At 45.9% G+C, this 19,736-nt stretch overlaps 1 protein-coding gene across 1 annotated transcript in view; it reads left to right on the top strand.

The window, feature by feature from the left end:
- aPKC (protein kinase C iota type) overlaps positions 1-16,378 on the top strand; it is a 49,212-nt gene extending 32,834 nt beyond the window's left edge. The window contains exons 13-18 of the mRNA XM_077653581.1: positions 652-739; positions 2,062-2,187; positions 2,397-2,476; positions 2,624-2,713; positions 4,243-4,358; positions 10,728-16,378. Of these exons, the coding sequence (XP_077509707.1) occupies positions 652-739; positions 2,062-2,187; positions 2,397-2,476; positions 2,624-2,713; positions 4,243-4,358; positions 10,728-10,815 (588 nt within the window). The 3' untranslated portion in view covers positions 10,816-16,378. The remainder of the gene's footprint in view (positions 1-651; positions 740-2,061; positions 2,188-2,396; positions 2,477-2,623; positions 2,714-4,242; positions 4,359-10,727) is intronic.
- Positions 16,379-19,736: the final 3,358 nt, after the last annotated feature.

Below are 19,736 nucleotides of genomic sequence, written 5' to 3'. Positions count from 1 at the left end.
AACTTTTTCACAGTAACAGCGTTAGCAACAGTCGCAATAAAACAAAGAAAAACTGGCATACTTTGTTGAGGCTCGAAGGCGCTAAACTCGAGTCCACTTAAAATGAACCTGGTGGTCATACGGATGCCGTTAGTTGTATCTGAAGTTCTTAGTAGGCGGACTTTTCATATTACAGCCAAAATTAATGAGTCCGATTAAAGTAGCATTTATTTCTTGAAATCTACGTTATGCGAATCTACTTCTTCAAAGCAGTTCATATCACGTCGCTTTCCAAGGTCTCCAGTGCTGTCTTTTTCCCCTCGCTGCGAGCCTTGCTGTGAACAATCTGCTTTCTTTTTTTCTCTCTTTCGCGTTGCGGTGCCCACGTGTCGTCATGTGCTTACTGATCGCTACAAATTCCTGCAGAAAAAAAGATCATTTAAAAAAATTTCTTTTTTCTGAAGCCAATTACGTCATAAATGCATCTATTATCAACCAACCCTAAGTTAACCTATCACGTTGCGTATGCGTATACGCAGATCTAGTGACACAAGGTTATCATTTAGGGTGCAAGGCAAGCACTTGTATTTTCTGTGTGAAGTGTTTATAGCTGAAGGTCAGCGGCAGGGTGCAAGCATGTGGCATAATTGGCTGCGCATGCATCACTTGCAGGAGGGCATTCGTCCCGGTGACACGACAAGCACGTTCTGTGGGACACCCAACTACATTGCTCCCGAGATCCTCAGAGGGGAGGATTACGGTATGTGTCACTGAGTGAAACCAATGCTCGGCTTTCCTGTGATAGGAATGGTGCTAAAAATGGCGCCAATCAGCTACATAACCAGTCAGTTCATGTACACGGTCATCCATTGCTACGGTGAGCACAAATGTGCCATATGTTGGATGCCTGGAAGTAACGAGGAGCAGGAAGCGTCGCTAGCAGTCCGTGTTCTCGCTTGATGCATGTGCGTGGTGATGTGGACATCACTTAGCCTCATCATTTTGATTGCTTTCCTTCTCACACTGAGTGCGGCTGTGCTTTAACTGTTGTCGGTATCTTATTTGCCTTACACCTTTGATGCCATCGGCAACAGTCACAAGATTTCTTATGCTCCGTATATGTGGTAAAGGCGACAGAGAGGAAAAAACAAAGAATAAAGGTTGATGGGTTATGTGCATGTCTTTTAACTGTCCCATTTTCCTGCGCAATACTAGTTGGCGCTTGGTAATTTTACTACTGGGAAAGAAAAACAAAGGAAATATTATGTGTGACTAATTTTTCTCCTCAATAGGGTCACGGGTAATAAGGTATTTGTGGCATCAAGCTTGTTTTTCATTATCCGATTTACTGCAGTGACAGTGGGGCATGTATGGGAAATCAATAAAATCAATTTCAGTTTCTAGAGATGTTGAATTGGAATTTATCCTCGGCTTCCATTCAAACTGCCCACGTTATAAAGAATAATGAATGCCCTCTATATGTATTAAGAGCTAGGGCTCGAGCTTCATTCCTGAATTTCAGTGTGCATTTAAATGTGATAATTTAAATGCTTCGGTTTGTTTTGAAAAGGGGTTGAGGAAGCTGCTGTTTTAGGTGTGTCGCGAACCATCGTGACAGGGCATATAAAGGCCGATTTCCTGTTGTATTTCTGTTGACTGCCGTCATGTCACTTAAGCATGATGCAGTATGTCAAGAGTCAAGACATTTCAGTTTGCTCAAGTCTGGTTTGCTGCAGATATGCAGTGAGAAAAATTCTGACAAGCATGCTGTGACAGGCTGTGGTGAAAATGTTGCTACTTCAGTAGTTTTTCACTGTTAGCTTCTGAGCAGAGAGCATTCCGGATTATACCTGTCATACACATCAGCATCTGGGATCTATCACATTGCATTACTGGGCTTCTTGTTCAGCTCTGTGAAACTTTTTACAGGCCTGTGGGAACACGATACGAATGTTGCTGCTTTCTGGGTTGCTGAATTTGTGTCACTTTTTGCATTTGCATGCTGCGTTTTGTTACACAAGGTGTAAAAGCGGGTTTGATGCTCATCCCGGTCTTTGCTTGCCTGTTTTTGTTGTGGTGCAGACTTCAGTGTGGACTGGTGGGCACTGGGCGTGCTCTTGTACGAAATGCTGGCAGGCCACTCTCCCTTTGACATCATGGGCACCAGCGAGAACCCTGATGAGAACACCGAAGACTTCCTTTTCCAGGGTGCGCCTCTTTTGTGTTATCTCTCCTTGTGCGTTTCTTGCAAGAGCATGAGGCGTTTAATCGTGCAGATGGTTTTAGCTGGACAGGACCTTGAGTAAACAGTAGATTACGCCGTAACATTTTTTGCTGTTTTTTTTTTCTTTTGTCAGTGTACACACAGAATATCAGTGCTGAGTTGTCATGTCTCATTTACGCTGTTTGCCTTGCAGCAATCCTCGAGAAGACGATCCGTATTCCACGCTCTATTTCAGTCAAGGCACAGTCGGTTCTCAAAGGATTTTTGAACAAGGTGAGGCCACTGCCATTTTGAAGCTTTCAGATGTGTGATAGTTCTCTCGCATTTTGCAATAATTAAGACAGTTGGCTTTCTGCGTCGTGCAGCATGCCAAATTGTGTTGCTGTTTTTTGTTTTCCCCTTACATCCCTTCTTGCGCAGAACCCTGTGGAGAGGCTGGGCTGCCATCCGACCACGGGCTTTAGTGACATCATGTCACATGCGTTCTTCAAGAGCATCAATTGGGAGCAGGTGTGTGATTTTTCATGTTTCCTTCTGCACTGCTGGTCAATTTTCACTGACTAGCACTATTCTTATAGCACTAAGCGTTTTGTGATCATTGATAAAGCAGTTGCTGAAGAGGCAAAATTAGGCGGAATTTCGCTCAGAAATGGCATTTTGTCGGCAGAATTGTTTTATAGTACATTCTTTGGGGGGCACTTGCCTGAATCAATAAGAAGTCGGATATTCGCATCGTCTGTGGTGACAACGAAACGAAACTGGCCACTCTCTCAGCGATTGCACCGGTGGTGCCATCTCGTAGGTCGGCCGTGGAAATTAGGTGAAGGATGGGGGTCTTTGTAGGAGGTTTGAAAACTCTTTAGCAACTGCTTGATCAATGATCACAAAACACCCAGTTTGGCCAAAACTTCACTAAGTTTGAAGACTTTCGTGGTACAGCATCGCCAGAATATCCTTACACCTCACACTCACTCCCCCACCTCTTCTGCTTAATCTCCACGGTCGCCAAACAAGAAGGCGCCACCAGTGCAATCGCTGAGAAAGCGGCCTGATTCATTTCATCATCACCACAGACTATGTGAATATCTTACTTTTGTAGCGACAGCTACATTACGCTAGCAGCCTTCAGCGTGGCACCTCTTGAGCTCCGTGGCACCCCTTTTGGTCACGTGGTTGGTCACGTGGTGTGGAGCAGCTGCCGGCAGCGTGGCGCGCTGGCGAAACCGAGTGGTGGGCGGGTGGTGGGCAGGGGGAGGCGTTGAATCTACGTCCAGGGTTGAAGATGAAGAACGCCCAGCGAAACGGAGCGGCGAAAGACTAGCTTTGCAATTTGACTGAGCAAGTTCCACTCGGCCAGCTGTAGCTATCGCAACACTCCAGGTTTAATCAGAGCTAAACCACAGCCATTTTTTTCTTACTGATTCAGGCAAGTACCCTAAACAAATGTGATATAAAGCAATTCTGCCAACCAAATGCCATTTCTGTGCAAAATTTGAGCTCGAACAGTTCACCGATTTAGCTGTGTGGTGCATTCTATGGTGCGCGTTTAATTGCGGAACATCCTATGTATAGAGCGTTCAAACACTGGAGAGGTCTAAATAAAATGGTTAATATGAAACCTACAGCAGGTTAGGAAGAATAGGACCGAAGGCACAGTTTTCTGTAGAAAGAGATATCATGTTGTGACAAAGGTCAGTGTTTTTGAAGCTCTGGAATGGTGCAAGAGTGTCACCAATACAGAAGACAAAGACTTGAGAGGTGCGCTTTTTCATCCACATCGCTGCTGTCTTACTGAGTCCCGCTGTTAACTCTGAAAACACCGGGCTCCAAGGTTGCTGCCTAGTGCATAATCTAAACTCTTCGAAGTCATGGCCAAGCAGAGATTGTGCACTTGTGTTGCACCCTTTCCTCAGCACAGACAGGCTGGGCGTACGACCTCTATGCCAAGTTGTTTTTGCATAGAGTGCCGTGATTTTGCTTGCAACCTTCTTTCTTGATGGCTGTCTGCTTGGCTCGTGTTCTCTTTTTCCGCTCTGCAGCTGGAGGGAAAACAGGTGACTCCGCCATACAAGCCCAAGCTTGGCACAGAGCGCGACTTCGAGCACTTTGACCCGCAGTTCACCAGCGAGCCCGTGCAGCTGACTCCCGATGATACGTGAGTAGCAGTCTTCTTTCCCTCTCCTTCATTCTTTCTCTGCTGGCAAGTTTCCTTTTTCTGTCTATCTTATCTCTCATTTCCCCTCGTCCCAGAGTGAACAGAATGATGGACAAGTTGCTGTGGGGGTGATGTATGACAGTAAGTGTGAAGGCTGCGATTGAACGAGGGTGGAGCATTGGCAGAACTTGTAAATGGGCCGTTTGGCTGTGCATAACTTGCAAATTAACCAGTGCAGCGTATACATGGGCACAAAGACTTTACGGTTCTTTTGTCCCCCACGTGTTATGCCAAGTACAGCATTTGTCAAATGTTTAGAGCCAGGAGGATTTGCTAAGCCGTGTTGTGGGGCTCTTGTAGCATTTGTGATAGTCCAAACCATTGGAAGGGGGATTGCCAGAGTTTCTCTTTCCTTCAAGAGATTTGGAATGCTGTGGATGCATAAGGAGCCACACAGCATGGCCCACAAGCCAATCCCGCGTGGCTGTCGGCTTTTGATAAAGGGTGCAGTCTTCAAATTAAGATAGAGCAGGTTCTGAAAGGTGACTGGTGGTGTTCGGTATATCAGCGCATTACCATTCAACGTTAGGGTCATTTAACCCTTGCATGCTGCTAGCTTAACTACCGGGGGGACCTAATTGCACTTTAATAATAATAATAATTTGTTTTGGGGAAAGGAAATGGCGCAGTATCTGTCTCATATATCGTTGGACACCTGAACAGTGCCATAAGGGAAGGGATAAAGGAGGGAGTGAAAGAAGAAAGGAAGAAAGAGGTGCCACACGGGCGCTTTAGCGTTCTGCCTCCATAAAAACGCAGCTGCCGCGGTCGGGTTCGAACTCGGGAACTCCGAATAATTGCACTTTGCATTTCAAATGCACTTTTGTCAGTATCAGGATGCATCTACCTTTGGTTGTAGTCCACAGCCAACAAAGATTGTGCAGAGTTAAGGTTAGTGTTAGGACCGCCTGATTTACTTTCTTATTGCTCAGAAACTTCCTAATACATATTGCCATAAGGTGGTCCAGGTGTTTGTCTCGTTAGCAGCTTCATTTGTTCTTGCAAAATTGAAACAAACCCAAAATGAATCAAACCCAAATTTAATTAGCTAGTTAGGCTACTTTGTGCTGAAGCTGTTACAGCTGTGGGCGTAGAATGTGGTGCCATTCTGTGTTGATCGAGTTGAAACTGAAGCTGTACAGGACAAGCCAACTAGTCTTCTTTTTACCTGATTTCAAATCAAATCAAATCAAAATCAAGTTTATTTCGTATTTACAGTACATGGTTTATGGGGTATATACATCAGGAGGCCCAAAAGTCGAGACTGCAAATAGGGCCTCCTATGGCTACATGAACAGAATACATAAACCGGCGCATGCACAACAATTCGAGGTAAAAAAAGGAAGGCAAATAAAGCGACAAAAAAGGAAAGAAGTGTACAGCAAATGAATGTTACATAGTGATTGCAAACACAAAATCGTTATTAAACATCTAAGGATTCAAACAAGTGGTGTTTTAACATTTTTTGTGTTGTTTGTGTGTTGTTTTCAAGCTCATTGTGCAGGTTATCAGTCAGCCAATTGCAGACCTTTTTTTTGTTATGCTGTTTACTTTTGTTCTTCAGGTTGGTTCAGGAGGATAGTATTCCATTGTTGTTGTTTTCATGTTTGTGTTGTGACATTTTGCTACAGTAGGATCAATGCTATGAGTGGAACACGGTTTGTTTTAGTGCGCTAAGACCCCCACTCACCGATTTCACAACCGCCTCTTTGGCCGGTAGGTTGCCTCTGCCTGCATGGTCGGTGGGTAGCCCGATTACCTAGGCCATTCAAGCTGGGAGGCATTGCCCCGTTCTAATGGCAGGAAGGACAGTCGGGAAGACTGTCATTGCAACCCTTGCACATAGCACTCCACTCGCATGAGAGAATTGAGTTCTACCTTGTACAGCACTAAGCAGCCAAGCCCTTTAACAGTTCGAGTGGGCACATCTGAGACCCGTTGAACTGTTAAAGGGCCCAGAAAAAGCCGCAGAGACAGCCTACCCCATTAGCAACATTGAGTAACCGTTCAGCGAAATGTTGCAAAGCAGGACCTGCTACTCCTTTTGGTCTTCGCCTCCTCATGCCCTTTCCTACCTTTGCTTTCATGGTTGTTTGCCATCTTTGTTTATCTTTACCGCTCTGTCAGACGGTTATCCACTAGCTGACCTTCCCTTGTGCTGTCACACTCATACGCACACACGCATCCCGACAGCCCCCCTGGAAAGTTATCTCCCGCTCACAGTTATCTCCATTGGCACAGTAGGGTGCTTGCTGCAGCTTGTAAAGTGTCTGAGGTAATCATGTTGTGTGGTGCTTTCACTTTCTTTCCCTACTCTGTTACTGTTCGCTCGCCTAACAACAAGCGCCCCCATTTTTAGTGCAACAGGCACATTGGCCTTATTGTTGGGGTTACCGTGACCACTTTCAAGCGTGCACAGAAAGCTGTGGAGCGCACATTCATTAGAGTAAATTCGCAAAGGCTGCATTCTATAATGTCAGTGTGAAATGTTTTTTTACCCGATTGCATGCAGCAAGCGATGATGGTAATTCTGTGGGAAGCTGCAGGAAGGGTCGTTTGGAAAAAAAAATTAATGCACACATTAGATAGATGCGTAGATATTCTTTATTATGCAACAAGATCTCGCATACGGGGGCAAAAGGAAGATGTGCTCTGCCTGACGGGGCCCAGGCACCTGATGCACTGCTAGGAGCATGCAGCGAAGGAAACAAGAACATCCTATGCTATCGTTACATACAGAATTCACTCTTATACAAAGAAAAAAAAAAGAGCAAAGTACACACTTCTGCAATGATACACTGAACAATTACGTGGTATACTTAAAATGAGCAGTACAGGGAAGTTCACATAAATAACAGAACAACAGGAACTTAAATAATTTCTACATACACAATCTTTTATTCATTAGGACAAGAAAGAAGGTAAGCATTAGCATTCTATTTGAATGCTTTCTATTTGAATGCTTTCTATTTGAGCATTCTATTTGAATGCTGCCACCATGGCAGGTGGCAGTTAAATTAATGATTGGTCGCACGGGAGCAACCTGACTAGCCCAAACTGAAGTTCTGCTGCAGGAAGGAAAACAATAAAGTTAACGCTAAAAGATGTTGAAATAGCAGTATGCGTTATGGAACAAACTTAAGTCAAGTATATAGCTGAAATCAAGAAGAGGAAATGGACATGTTCAGGCTCTTCTAACGCAGAGAATAGGTAATTTTGTGCAGTTTTATACTGGCATATTCTCCTCCTGTGTCTTCTTAAGAAGCTGTCTCTTCCATCCCTCCAAACCTCGGTAGACGTTGCGACTCGTTCTGTTTATCAACAGCGCCTCATGAAACGTGGCACACGCGTGCAAGCTGCAGCACGTGTTTGAGTCGTAAAGGTGCCCAGCATTGCCTACTCACTCCTTCAGTATGCTGCTAGTCACATGCCTGCAGCCATTGAGATTAGCCTGAGACAAGGCTCTGAATTGGGTCTTTGTGTCGGTACCTGGCCACAAAAACAAGTGGTTATCACCTTGCAGTAATGTCAGTACTGTCAGATAAAGGGCGGAGGCATCCTGTGGTGCATGAAGAAACAAGGCCGTTAATGACGGTATTGGGCGTTAATGGATGATAATGTGGGAGACGGTCAAGGTTTCTGAAATTAGCAGCAGGAAAACGCACGGTGTTTTAATAAACCTCGCCAATAATTTGTAATTCTTTTAGGTAAAAATATGTGGGTTTTGCAGCGTAGTAAACCAGTGATGGATGTCAGAAAACAGGCAGACCTTGTTGACTAATGAGCTGGTTAACTAAATTTCAGGCAACTTTTGAACTATTGTAGTTAGCACTTGGTTGTAATTAGAGGTGTATAGCTGGGCATCCTAGCAAGTGAAACCAAAACCGAGCAGCTGTAGAGCACGCACACAGCACCACCCAGCAACGCATGTCACTCAGAAATGCATATCGTGTGGCCTTCTCTTTACTACCTGGCAGCATGAGAGAGAGCAGCATGACACTTGTGCTACTAAGTGACTTGTGCTGCTAGGTGGTGCTGTGTGCGCTCCAGAGCCGCACGGTTTCAGCTTGATGCACCGGGATACTCAGAACTTGTTGTGGCGCAGGTTCGAGAATACTAGCATTTTGTTGCTGTATAAATAAAATTAATTACTTGGGTTGTTTCTGAATGTGTAAAAACAATAAAAGCTTACACACATACTGTGGCACTACAATAAGTCAGTGGCAGCATTAAAAGTCCTTCCACCTCCTGCTTGCTTAGCAGTAACTTCGCTGAAATATTAGGTTGCTTCACAGGGCAGGCTAGGTTTTGCAGTGCGTGACCTCAAAGCAGATGATGTGCATCTCTGGGAGCTGACGTGTTGCTTTGCTTTGACAACAACAACAAAAAAAATCTGGGAAATGTGGTTTGTGTGAGGATTTAATATTTCTTCACAGGCAGAAACAAAACTATTGGCATTTGTGTGCTCCATATGGTACATGGGGCCTGGATAATTCCAGGGTTAATGTTATCAAATGACTGAGTCAGAAATTCTTTGGCACATATCCTGTTCTAAGTGTGTCCACTCACATGTGTTTGCATTACCCACACTTCATGCATGCCAAAGTGTGCACGCAAGCTCTGTTTGCTGTCACTTGTAGCTGTCCCTCCCAGAAGACACACAACACGAAACGGGGTGTTATCAGTGACGCCTTGCCACCGTTGTCAAGTGCCCGCAAAAGATGGCACTTGAGCTGTTGTCTAGAGCGTGTTAGGCTCCGAGTGTGTGGGCTGTAGCTCACTGCCTACCATACACGGCACGACGGCTCTAGTTCTCTTGACATTTGTCAGGGGCATTCGGCCGGCCGTGTGTTAGTAACGGCATTCTTGTGCTGTGAGTCTCTGAAGCAACAGGTATGCACAGTGCTATTTCTAGCTGCCTGGCCCTTCACTTAGGTATTGTTTCATTGTGTACATGAGGAACTAAAGGTTTCTACACAGTCTTTATTTATTTATTTTTTCTTTTCAAGAGTTAGAGTAGCACTGCTCGGCAGAATTGAATACCAGCAGCCATGGAGACATGGATACTCTCCGGCAGGAGAAGCCATATCCTTTCTTTTTTTATAAATAAATCACGGTGTTCCACTGCTGTTTATTCCTCCCCTTGAAGCATGATTTGCCGACTGATGATCAAGCATTTTTCTGGCCAAAAAGGCATTTGGTACTGCTTCAGTTTTATTTCTTTAAAGGGGCTCTGAAACGCCTTCTGAGGAGGGTACATTAACTCCGTCGATCACTACATTGCCTCGCCATGAACATCTGAGCCAAATAATACACTTCTGCGTGCAGCAGAGAACCCAGAGATAGATAAAGAGGAGGAGGGAAAGGCAGGGATGTTAACCAGAAAGGAGAGAACCCACAATCGCACACAAAAGTTGGGATGTCCTTTCCAGTGTCTTTTTCATGCTCCCACCCTCCTCCGTCGCGCGCTCCTGGCTATTGGTTAGATTCTTTCAGGCGTCACACAGCTGCCATCGCCACAGTCAGTCAGCAGCGTCGCTCCAACGGGTCACGAAGCTCCACCCTCTGGGGATTTCCTGTGCGCGTCACAGTGCAGCCAATGTAGGAGCGCTGACCTTTGAGCACGCAGAAAGTGAAGAGAGGAGAAAGAAAGACATGAAGGCGCTGAAATTAAATTTTTGACTATAGATAACTCATTCTACAAAACGCATTGAAAAAGTTCTTGTTGGAGGATGTTCATGAAGAGGCGGCCTTTAACATCCCAGGAGTACCGCACCTTTATTGAGAACTCCTTTCAGAGCCTCTTTGAGGACCCCACTGGGAGGGATCACTTGAAGGACGAATTGAAGTTGGCCTGTATCGATAGATTGGCACATTCTAATCACAAAGGCTCTACTGTCACTAAAAACAGCATTTATAAGCTTTATAAGGGAAAATTTTTCAATGCAATTTTACCAGCAATAAATGCGATTTTTTACTACCGGGCAAACAGCAGGATACCCAGAAAGAGCTGTAAAATCAATTTTTTACTAGGAAGAAAAATTGGATACAGTTGCCCTTAGTGTCCCTTTGAAGGGAGAGTCTATGAAGAGTAGGAAACAGTAAGTAGGGGAAATGGTCATTCCTATCTCTAGTGAACCTTTCAGTGGACACAAACAGCACCAGTTGTCCCAATATTTACGTAATGTATGGCAAATGGACTTTGTTTTCTTTTTAATTTCTGACTTTGTTTAGGTGCTTTTGTGACTTTTCTGTGCGCTAAGGTGAAGCTGTCCTGTGATGTTTTGCCTCTGCCCCTGTCCTTTTCAGGAAAGTCATCTCGAAGATTGACCAGTCGGAGTTCGAGGGCTTTGAGTACGTCAACCCACTGCTGATGTCGCTGGAGGATTGTGTGTAACCGCCCCTCGTATTACCTTTCCCTTGTTTTGTTGTCCTGTCAGTCTTGCGACATGCGGTGGCATTGAGGGTGTTTCAAGTGCCCTCTCTCTCTCTCTTTCTGGCATTTTCGAGGGCTTCTACGGAGGTCACGCAGAAGAGCAGGGGCAGAAGAAAAAAAACACAGAGCCAAGCCAGCCCATTAGGAGTTAATGCTCACATTTGAGTATCTGGCCGAGGAGAGTGTCGTATAATCGTTAGTGAGAAGCTTTTGAATCATGCGCTGTTGTAGCTGGGGAGCAAACACCACCCCCAGCAAGTTTTGGTTCGAGCACGCGACCGCAGATTCATGCTGGCTGGCCTGTGTGGACCACACACCACAAAGGAGGCCTTCTTTTAAAAGCCTGGAAGATTTTTCTCTCGCCATGCTTATTGCGAATGCTGTTTCGAGCTGCAGACAGGCGCGACACTTGTGGTGGGGCTTTTTGTCAGTCCGCCAGCAGATGTGCGTGTGACGTGTTGCGGCCTTTGGCTGCCTTTGCCTCTGGCTGATGGATTTGCGAGTCGGGAATTCGGTATGCTTCAAGGAGGCTTTGATCCAGCTGCGGGAATGGTTTGCTAACAATACTTAAAACCACAGAGTAGCTGTGTGGACTCTTAAACAGCACGTTAACATTCTTCTCCTTGCTCAGTTCATGCCAGAAGGACCAGCCTGCAAGTCGTTTTCACATGTTGACGCTGGTCTACCAAGCTGTATGTAGGTTGCATAGGACATGTAAAGCTGGGCAGTACATTTTCTTATTGTCTTGGCTTTCATAACCTAGGTTCACCAGTGTGCTGTTGCCAGCGTAATGTAAGCAGCCGCTAAAATTATGGTGAGTAGTGATGCAGAAATCCTTCCTGTAGCAGACGTCCTGCAGCCATGTAGTACATTCCGCCGCTGCGTCATGCGAACCTGTTGCGGTGCCGCCGCAAGGTTGTTCCAGGGCATGGCGCCTGACTAGCAGCGACGCATTTTTGGGGTCCAGTTTTGCCTCTGCCGGGAGCCAAGTAGAGTTCCCAGAGCGGCTGTGTGTTCACCGTATTTCATAGTATTAGGCGTGGTCCTTTTTCTTATCGTCCTGTAACGCCAGGGACGTACAAAGAGTGCATTCCATCCGTTAGTGTGGGCTTTTCTCCTCACCCTCTGCCGTTTACATGCAGTTGACCCATTCTGCTTAGGTGGACCAGTGTGAGGCATAGAATCGGATGTAGATCTAATCATTTCCTGTGCATGGGAATATCCCTTAGTTGAGGAACTAGACGCAGCAACCACCGAGCAGATTGGGCCTATTGGTAGCCTGCCTGCAGTTGACAGTGCATTGAAATTTCTACATTTCTTACACTGAAGTGTTTTGAGCCAAGGTCGAGGGATTTCCTTCTGGCCTAGTACAACTTTACTTTCTTGTATGCTGGGTGGCTAAGGCTATTGTTGCCTTCACTGTGAGCTGAGAAAATGGTCAAGATAAAGTGGAGCTTGGTGTGCCATTCCAAAGAAAGCAATCAAGCAGATGCTGAAATTGGACCATCCCTAATTCAAACCCCACTGACACACAGTTGAGAAGCAAGAGGATATCAGATTTTTTATAACTTGGCCATTCCAGCTGCACAGAACCAGAGAACAGACAGTCTTTAGGAATGTGTCTCATAGAATTTTCAAGTCTTGTTTTATGGAACCGTTTCTTAGCTCAGCAGTGGGGCAACACTTACAGGCTGGCCAAAAACTTGCAATGCATTTATAGAAGCTGTGTTGACATAGGATGCTAGGCCAAATCCAGGACTGTGTAGAGACCATCCCTGCCAGCTGCGTGTGGAGTGCTAACACCATGAAGTGTTATACCCCTGTCACATGGGCAAGTTCGGTGTCATTTGTGCCATGCCACATGATAAACTTTGGTGACATTCGCTGCAGAACTAACTCAGCGTGATGTGAGTTTGGCGAACTCGCTGCACTTACCCTAAGCTGCACGGAAAAAACGTTGATGTGCGTCACCATGAAGCTTCAGCTATCCCGTTTGGGATCTGCTCCTGGCTTGTCTCGTCTTGTGATGCTTTTTGCTGTCACCTAAACTGCGCCAAGCTCTTTGGTTTTGCATTAAAAAGTAGGCTGCATAAATTAAAATTACAGAAAACTGTACAATAATTCGTTTAAGTGCAAAAACTAGTATTTTCTGTGCCTTACTTGAATAGCCATCGGCACCGCCATCACATCCAAATGACACTTCATTTCGCCGTTTAGCAGCGCACACCAAAAGTAATGTTTCATAATGTTAAGTACACTCGCTGAAAGTGTCACTAAATTTGCCCCTCTGACACGGGTATTACTCTCACCAGCGCAGCACTTTTGTGTAGAAATATGTAGCACAGAGCATTTTTGCCATTTCAATGTGGTGGCATTTTTCTCACATAGAAAATCAAGTGGTCAAGTTGTTGTAGCCTCTTATAATGCCGAGACACATCTCTGCTAGGGTGTGTTTGCAGGAGCATGGGCTTTGTTAGCATTCTTAAGATTACCTGGAGGGTATTGTTCTTTTAGGATTCTTTTTCTTCATATCTTTTTAAGACATGAGGAACTGATTTGTTTGCGAAATCTCAATGTGCAACAGCGAGTTTTTAATTATCCTTTTTTTCTCTGTTTGTTCTCTTAGGCTTTGGTGAACTCTTATACTTGCCTATTGAAAAATGTCAGGCTAGTTTCAAGTGCAGATTCTTTTGTAAAGCTTGCAAGAGGCAAGCACAACAGCCGTGCACTTTCGTGCTTCTCTGCACTTTACAAAAACAAAATGAACCTGGATGCACAGTGTGACTCTTCTGGAGGGACTTTGAACTGTGCCTCAGAAAAATGCATGGAGGTGTTCTACCATCACGGAGAATGTCCCCATTTGAAAAGGCATGTTACAGAGCATGCAGAATAGTAATTCTTTGAGCGATTGCCTTTTTTTTTAATTGTGAAATGAAAGAGAGTAAATTAAATTATTGGGGTCCAACCAGATAATGTGCTGCACTCTCTCACAAAAAAATTCAAGAGATAGTCCACATACAATCTATGAGACGTCTAGTGAAGTTTTTGGGAGGGTTGACTCTTTACACTAGTTTCACTTCTCATATTGCTGTTCAGCAAAAGTCTTGTGTCACCCGCTTTCTAGTTTACATGGTCGCATGCCAGGTGCAATTACTGCATGCAGCTGTGTGCTGCAATACACAAGTCAAGCATCCATGCATGTTCTGCTTCGATGTCCCTTCACAAGAGCATTCTAGTTTTTAAGCTCATTATGGGATGTTGAAAAATGAAAAAAAAAAAAATTAAAGGGGGGAAAAGATGACTGCAAGACACGGCTCCCTCTCATAAAATACAACAGCGCGTTATTGTGATGACTCCTTGTTGAGACTACTTGTTAATAACTGTGTTTTTATCACGTTGTTTATGACGAACTTATGTACCCTGAAGTACACACTTCAGCTTTGATAGCGTGATCCACCTTATTTTCTTTCGTCAGCCACAGAGTATTTATATGACCGCAACATGTTGGGTTGCTATGCTGTCTTTTTTATTATTATTATTATTCAGTTATGATTGTGATTATTTTCATTTGTTGCTGTTTGCTCATTGTCATATTACTTTGTCGTTGCGCTTTTTTGTGTGTGTGTGTGTGCGTGCTTGCCTCTAAATGACGGTTTGTCTTCAGGCTACTGCCCCGCGGCCGTGCTATCACTTTGCCGCGGGCATTGTCTTCCTTTACTTCCTCGTAATTTTTGTCGCACCAGTTTCACTTTTGGCTGGTGCGTTTCCGCGCAAGCTGTGTCGCGGTGCCAGTTATATATGCTATCTTTTTATACATATATCGCTTCTTTTTGTCTGCGATTTGTGCAAATGCGTTGTTTACGTGACTGGCCACCTGTTTCTACCTTAATGATCCCCCTGTGTTTTTCCTTGATGTTATCCATTTCGTTGCCGTTGTTCACGCACTTGTCACAATATCAGCTCGCCAGTTCTATCCACTGCATTGTGCAGGAGGCTCAGTGCTTCGCCACGTTTTTGTCCTTGTTTTTAGCATGTGGAGATCTAAACACACATTTGTCCCGAAACAACAATTGCCTCGTCAGGTTTATACTAGTTTTTGGTAGCAAATGTTTTTTTTTTATTGCATGACCAGTTATAAATGATCACAGCGCCACCACTCGTTTAGCTCTTGCCTTCACTGCTAGGGAAGGTTGCAGAGCAGACAACAGTACCAGTAGCGGGTAGCCATTGTTTGCACAGTCCGTCCGAATGACATTTAAAAATTGGTCTGCGTTGCCGCTTGTACTGCGAGAGAACATTGCATATATGAAGCGGGATCGTCGTGCATGAAAAGCAGTGTGGTTAATTGGCACTGAATGCAGCTAATTGTTATCCTTTTCGAACTGAGGCCTGAGCAGCCATCGCGTCCTGTGGTGTTCTGCTGAGTCCGTACTCACTACCGACTGCATCCCTGCTTGCAGTGGTGAGTATTTGCAGAAGCTTGGTTTGGGCATGACTTGTCATGTTTTGGTTATAAATTCAACCAGGAGCGGGTAACATGCGTTCACATGCTAATTGCACTCCTCGATACTCCTTGCCGTGCTTTCTCTTGATTAGTATGTATGCTGAACTTGTCGCATCGGCCACCTTTTTTAGGGACAGCAGTTTGTAAATCCAATCACCACTTTTTATTGAATGAAGCTAAGGCGATTTCCGTATCACTCAAGTACGGAGCGTTTTGAAATTAAACACCGTTTTATTTTTGGTGTGCAGACAAAAACGTGGCGAATTATAACCCTTTCTTATTTTTGATTTTTCCTTTGGCCTTCGATGACTGGCATCACATGAGCACTGCCGTTCAGCAATTATGGAATCGCAGAAACAGAGGCCTTTCTTTTTTCATGTGTGTGTTTGTGCCCGTTTTTAATCCCTGTACACCCGAGCAGTTATGATTTTCTGTGCTTTTTTTTTTCTGCGGCGCACTTTGTGCACGCTGTGTATATACACATAAATATGTAGATGGCTTGCACAGACACCACAGTGACCGCCATGTGCTGGAGACCCAGAGCAGTGTGAAAAATATACACGTTTCTTTGTTATCCACTTATCGCCGCCACCTATTCTGATCTGCACTGCGGAAGTTATGCCCGGTGCTTAATCATGGGGCACGTTATGTTGCATGCAAGCCATCTATTACACAGTGTACGCCATTTTTCTTCAAAGTGAGTATGCACGCATGATGACTGCGTGCTTCCATATTGACCGACGTCTCCTCCTCTTGCCTAAAAGGATATCGCTTTGTGAACGTGTTTGCCGTCGTAACGACAGCTTGCCTGTTTGTTGACTGTGCATATCTGTCACGCTATTCGCCAATCAGTGATGATGGCAACGGGGATCGCATATTGTACGCGCGCACCTGTGCAGTTTTTGCGGCACATGCGCGCTACCGACCCTTGCTGCCGCTGTGTAGTTGTTACGCTAATGCTCCGTAGCTGTACTCACCACGAAATAAAAAAAGAAAAGTATTGTACAGAGGCGATCGTAACACCACGTCTGTTGTGTCTTACTTCCTTCGTCCTGTCATCGCGTCGATTAAAGCGGCGACGTTAATTGCGGTCGCAAAAAAAGTGTATTTACAAAAGCGTGCTTTGGACTTGCATTCTTCAGCGCAAGCTGTTTATGGGAGGCTCTCCGCGAAACACGTAGAGCTGCCGCGCAGACGCTAGTTAGCACGGCGTTCATCAGAGGTTCTGCGCGCAATGCAGGTTAGCGGCGCAGCCACGGGATGGTACTGTGTACGCTTGCGTCTGACATGAGGCGTCATAAAGAGGAAGGGCGCGTGGGTCAATTTTGGAGGGGGCGTTCGTTGGGGGCGGTCCCATCTGAGCCTTGTATTTCGTCGACTTTTGCAGCGATAGCTGTTAGGCGCCCGTTGCCGGCTTTTTCTTTGCCGTAACCAGTGGGTGCGCTATTGCGCCGGTTAACCTGGCTCGCATAAGCCTACAGGTGGCTCCGTTTGGAACAGCCGCCTGCCAGTACAGGGGTGCGTCACGTGACCACTACACCAGTGGTCACGTGACAACGCCTAAAAAAGTATATCGCTGAGTGTCGCGTTACATACTCGTAACCGTCCTGTAACTTCTGCCGAAAAATGGTGTTTGGCATGTCTTTCCGATGTAAAATTTATAGCTCGGTGGGGGGGGGGGGATAAATCCACCCCTGCGCATAGGCAATCTTTCGTTGGGTTAAAGTGTTCACACGTGGCTGACGGAGTCGAGCGAGATGGTGAGGAGTAGGTTCGCACATTCGAGAGGCGAGACACGAAGGCTGTGGTGGAGGAGACAGAGGTAGTGTGAACAGCACTATTGCATTCTGTGTATCGGTCACCATGCATATAGGTGTTCATGTAGTTTCCGTAGGTGCGTGTAGAGGCGCTGGTATATACTCTGCAAGAGCCAATAGAAAGGGGTGTGGATATTACATTGATGTCACGACACAAATTTAAGGATCAGTCAGGCAAAAGGCACCTGTGTTCTGTGCGATGTCAACACACGTTGAAGCAACGTTTATGCGTTGAAGTACCCTAGGTGGTCTAAATTCATCCAGTAGCCCTCCACTGTGGCGTCCCTAATAGCCCATGCGTCGCCTTGGGACATTAAACCCAGATGTATAGACAAACATCAAGCAGTGACGTCACGGAGATGCGGCGGCGCTGGCGTCAGCAGTAGTCGATATTCCACTCTTGCGTGTTTTGTAGCAATAGCTACATTACGGTAGCATTTCGAGCCTTCAGCGTGGCGGCGCCACCACCATGTGGCTGCGCCGCAATGCTGCCACGTGGTTGGTCACGTGGTGCGGAGCAGCTGCCGGCGCCGTGATCACGTGGTTGGTCACGTGACCAAGTTTCACTCGGCCAGCTGTAGCTATCGCATCACTTCAGGTTTAACCACAGCTAAACCACCGCCAATTTTTTTAAACGAAAAGCTTCACTACGCTAGTCAACACCGCGTGATCCGGCATATGTCGGAGCACGAGTGACGTCACGCACGGCGCAGGTGGCTGCCACCGACTCTGTCTTTGAAGCGAAAAGCTTCACTACGCAGGTCAGAGCCGAGCTTCGCGTGAGCCGTACTGGTGAGTTATGCGCATGCGCGAAAACGAGTGATGTCACGCGCCGCGCAGGTGGTCGCTCCTCGCCGCTGCCGCAGCCGACTCCGTCGCCTTACCTTTCGGCGCAGCTGCACGCTACTGCACGTGTGCATGAGCAAGGAGGCTATATAATGCGCTTGCCAGAGAATAGGCGTGCGCACTCGACATGGAAGGGAAGGAGAGTGCGGCTGCTGCTAGACTACGCAGAAAAGCTGAGAAACTAAATTCGTCCGATCCAGAAGTACTCGCTTGGGAGTTGGCTGCACAACAGCGAAAAAATAATAAATCCAAAGCTAAGCTACCAAGCATAACCATGACATCAAACCAGGCATAACAAGCTTTTCGCTTGTATATCCAGGCTTAACCAGAGCTAAGCCACTGCCTAATTTTTTTAGCACAATTTTCGGCATACCGATTAATTATGGCACGGTCGATTGAGCCGTAGGGCAGTTGAAAGGAAACGGCATAAGTTTGCACATATTTACTGCAGTCACATAGGAGTGAAAGCGACGGCAGCGGCCGTGGAGCAGGAACAGTTCAGCGACGGATAGGCTTCTCGACCAGCATTGAATTTCTGCATCGAAATCTGATCAGTTTGTGTCTCTTAATCCACATGGTTGCTCTTCTGTCATGCGGCGAACAGTGACTACACTGGCGTCCAGGGGATGTCCCTGCGAAATCTTGAAAGGACTTGCAGATATCCCCAGGAATTGCAGGACAGCCCTCACATGTCATTTTGACCGCACTTTTGGTGTCCAGGGGAGGTCCGTAGGAAGTCCCTGAAGATTTTCACAGGCTTTAACAAGGACATACTGGTTATTGTTGAAATAAGAGTACATGTTCCTGGGGATTTTTATGGGCCCCAGAGAAAAAACTTTCCCACGTGAAAAAAAAAAATCGCAAAGCCTACTCAACATTTTTTCCGATTTAGACGTGAAGAACGTTATGACGACAGCTGATTACAATAATGTGGTTGCCTGGCCTAGCGCTGACATTTTTAAGGGTAAAATCTGCATAGCATCACACGCTGTCACCGCGAACCATGTCCAACAAGAGCGAAGCACAGATCAGGCTACAGAAATTCTACAAACCAGAAGTTGTGCAGCGCACAAACATATTGAGCACACATTCATAGAACGAAGAATTTCTATGAGCTTATATACCCTAAATCTGAGGCACTCCTTTTGGAGCCTGCTCTTGCATGTTAAGCAGTATTTCAATTCTGAATCTGATGACACGAAGAAAAATGAGTGGAGCACGTTGTAGATATCTCTATTAGGAAAAAGCATGAAAGGCCTCTCTGCTATATTTGTCGCGTACGTAATGAGACGTGATTCAAGTAAACGTCCGTAATATCTTCGAATGGGATCTCCGCCGGATAACGTGTCAAGACATCTAGAACAAGGACTTTCCTCGGACATCTCTCGCAAGTACTGAATGGTTAGGATATTTGGCTATGATTCGGATATCCCTCGGACCTTGTGTTGTCACTGGGGTAGTGCGCGCATATCACATTTCTCGCCGTCTGAATCGCAACTCTCGCTGTTGTGGAGGTCGTCTAGGACAGGACTGCCGCCACATTTAATCGGTTGCGTCGACATGGCCGCCGACGGAGCGGCGGCAACAGCATCTGACTATGCTCCGTTTCATGCATCGGGTGCAACGCTGTGAAAGGTACGGAAGTTGTCCGCGCGGCAAATGGAGGCGTGTTACTCCGCACTTGTTCTATGGCCGAGTTGTCTAAGACACGAGAA

The sequence above is a fragment of the Amblyomma americanum genome, chromosome 2 (assembly GCF_052857255.1).
Source record: "Amblyomma americanum isolate KBUSLIRL-KWMA chromosome 2, ASM5285725v1, whole genome shotgun sequence".
NCBI lineage: Eukaryota > Metazoa > Arthropoda > Arachnida > Ixodida > Ixodidae > Amblyomma > Amblyomma americanum.
This window is presented reverse-complemented; position numbering and strand designations above follow the sequence as displayed.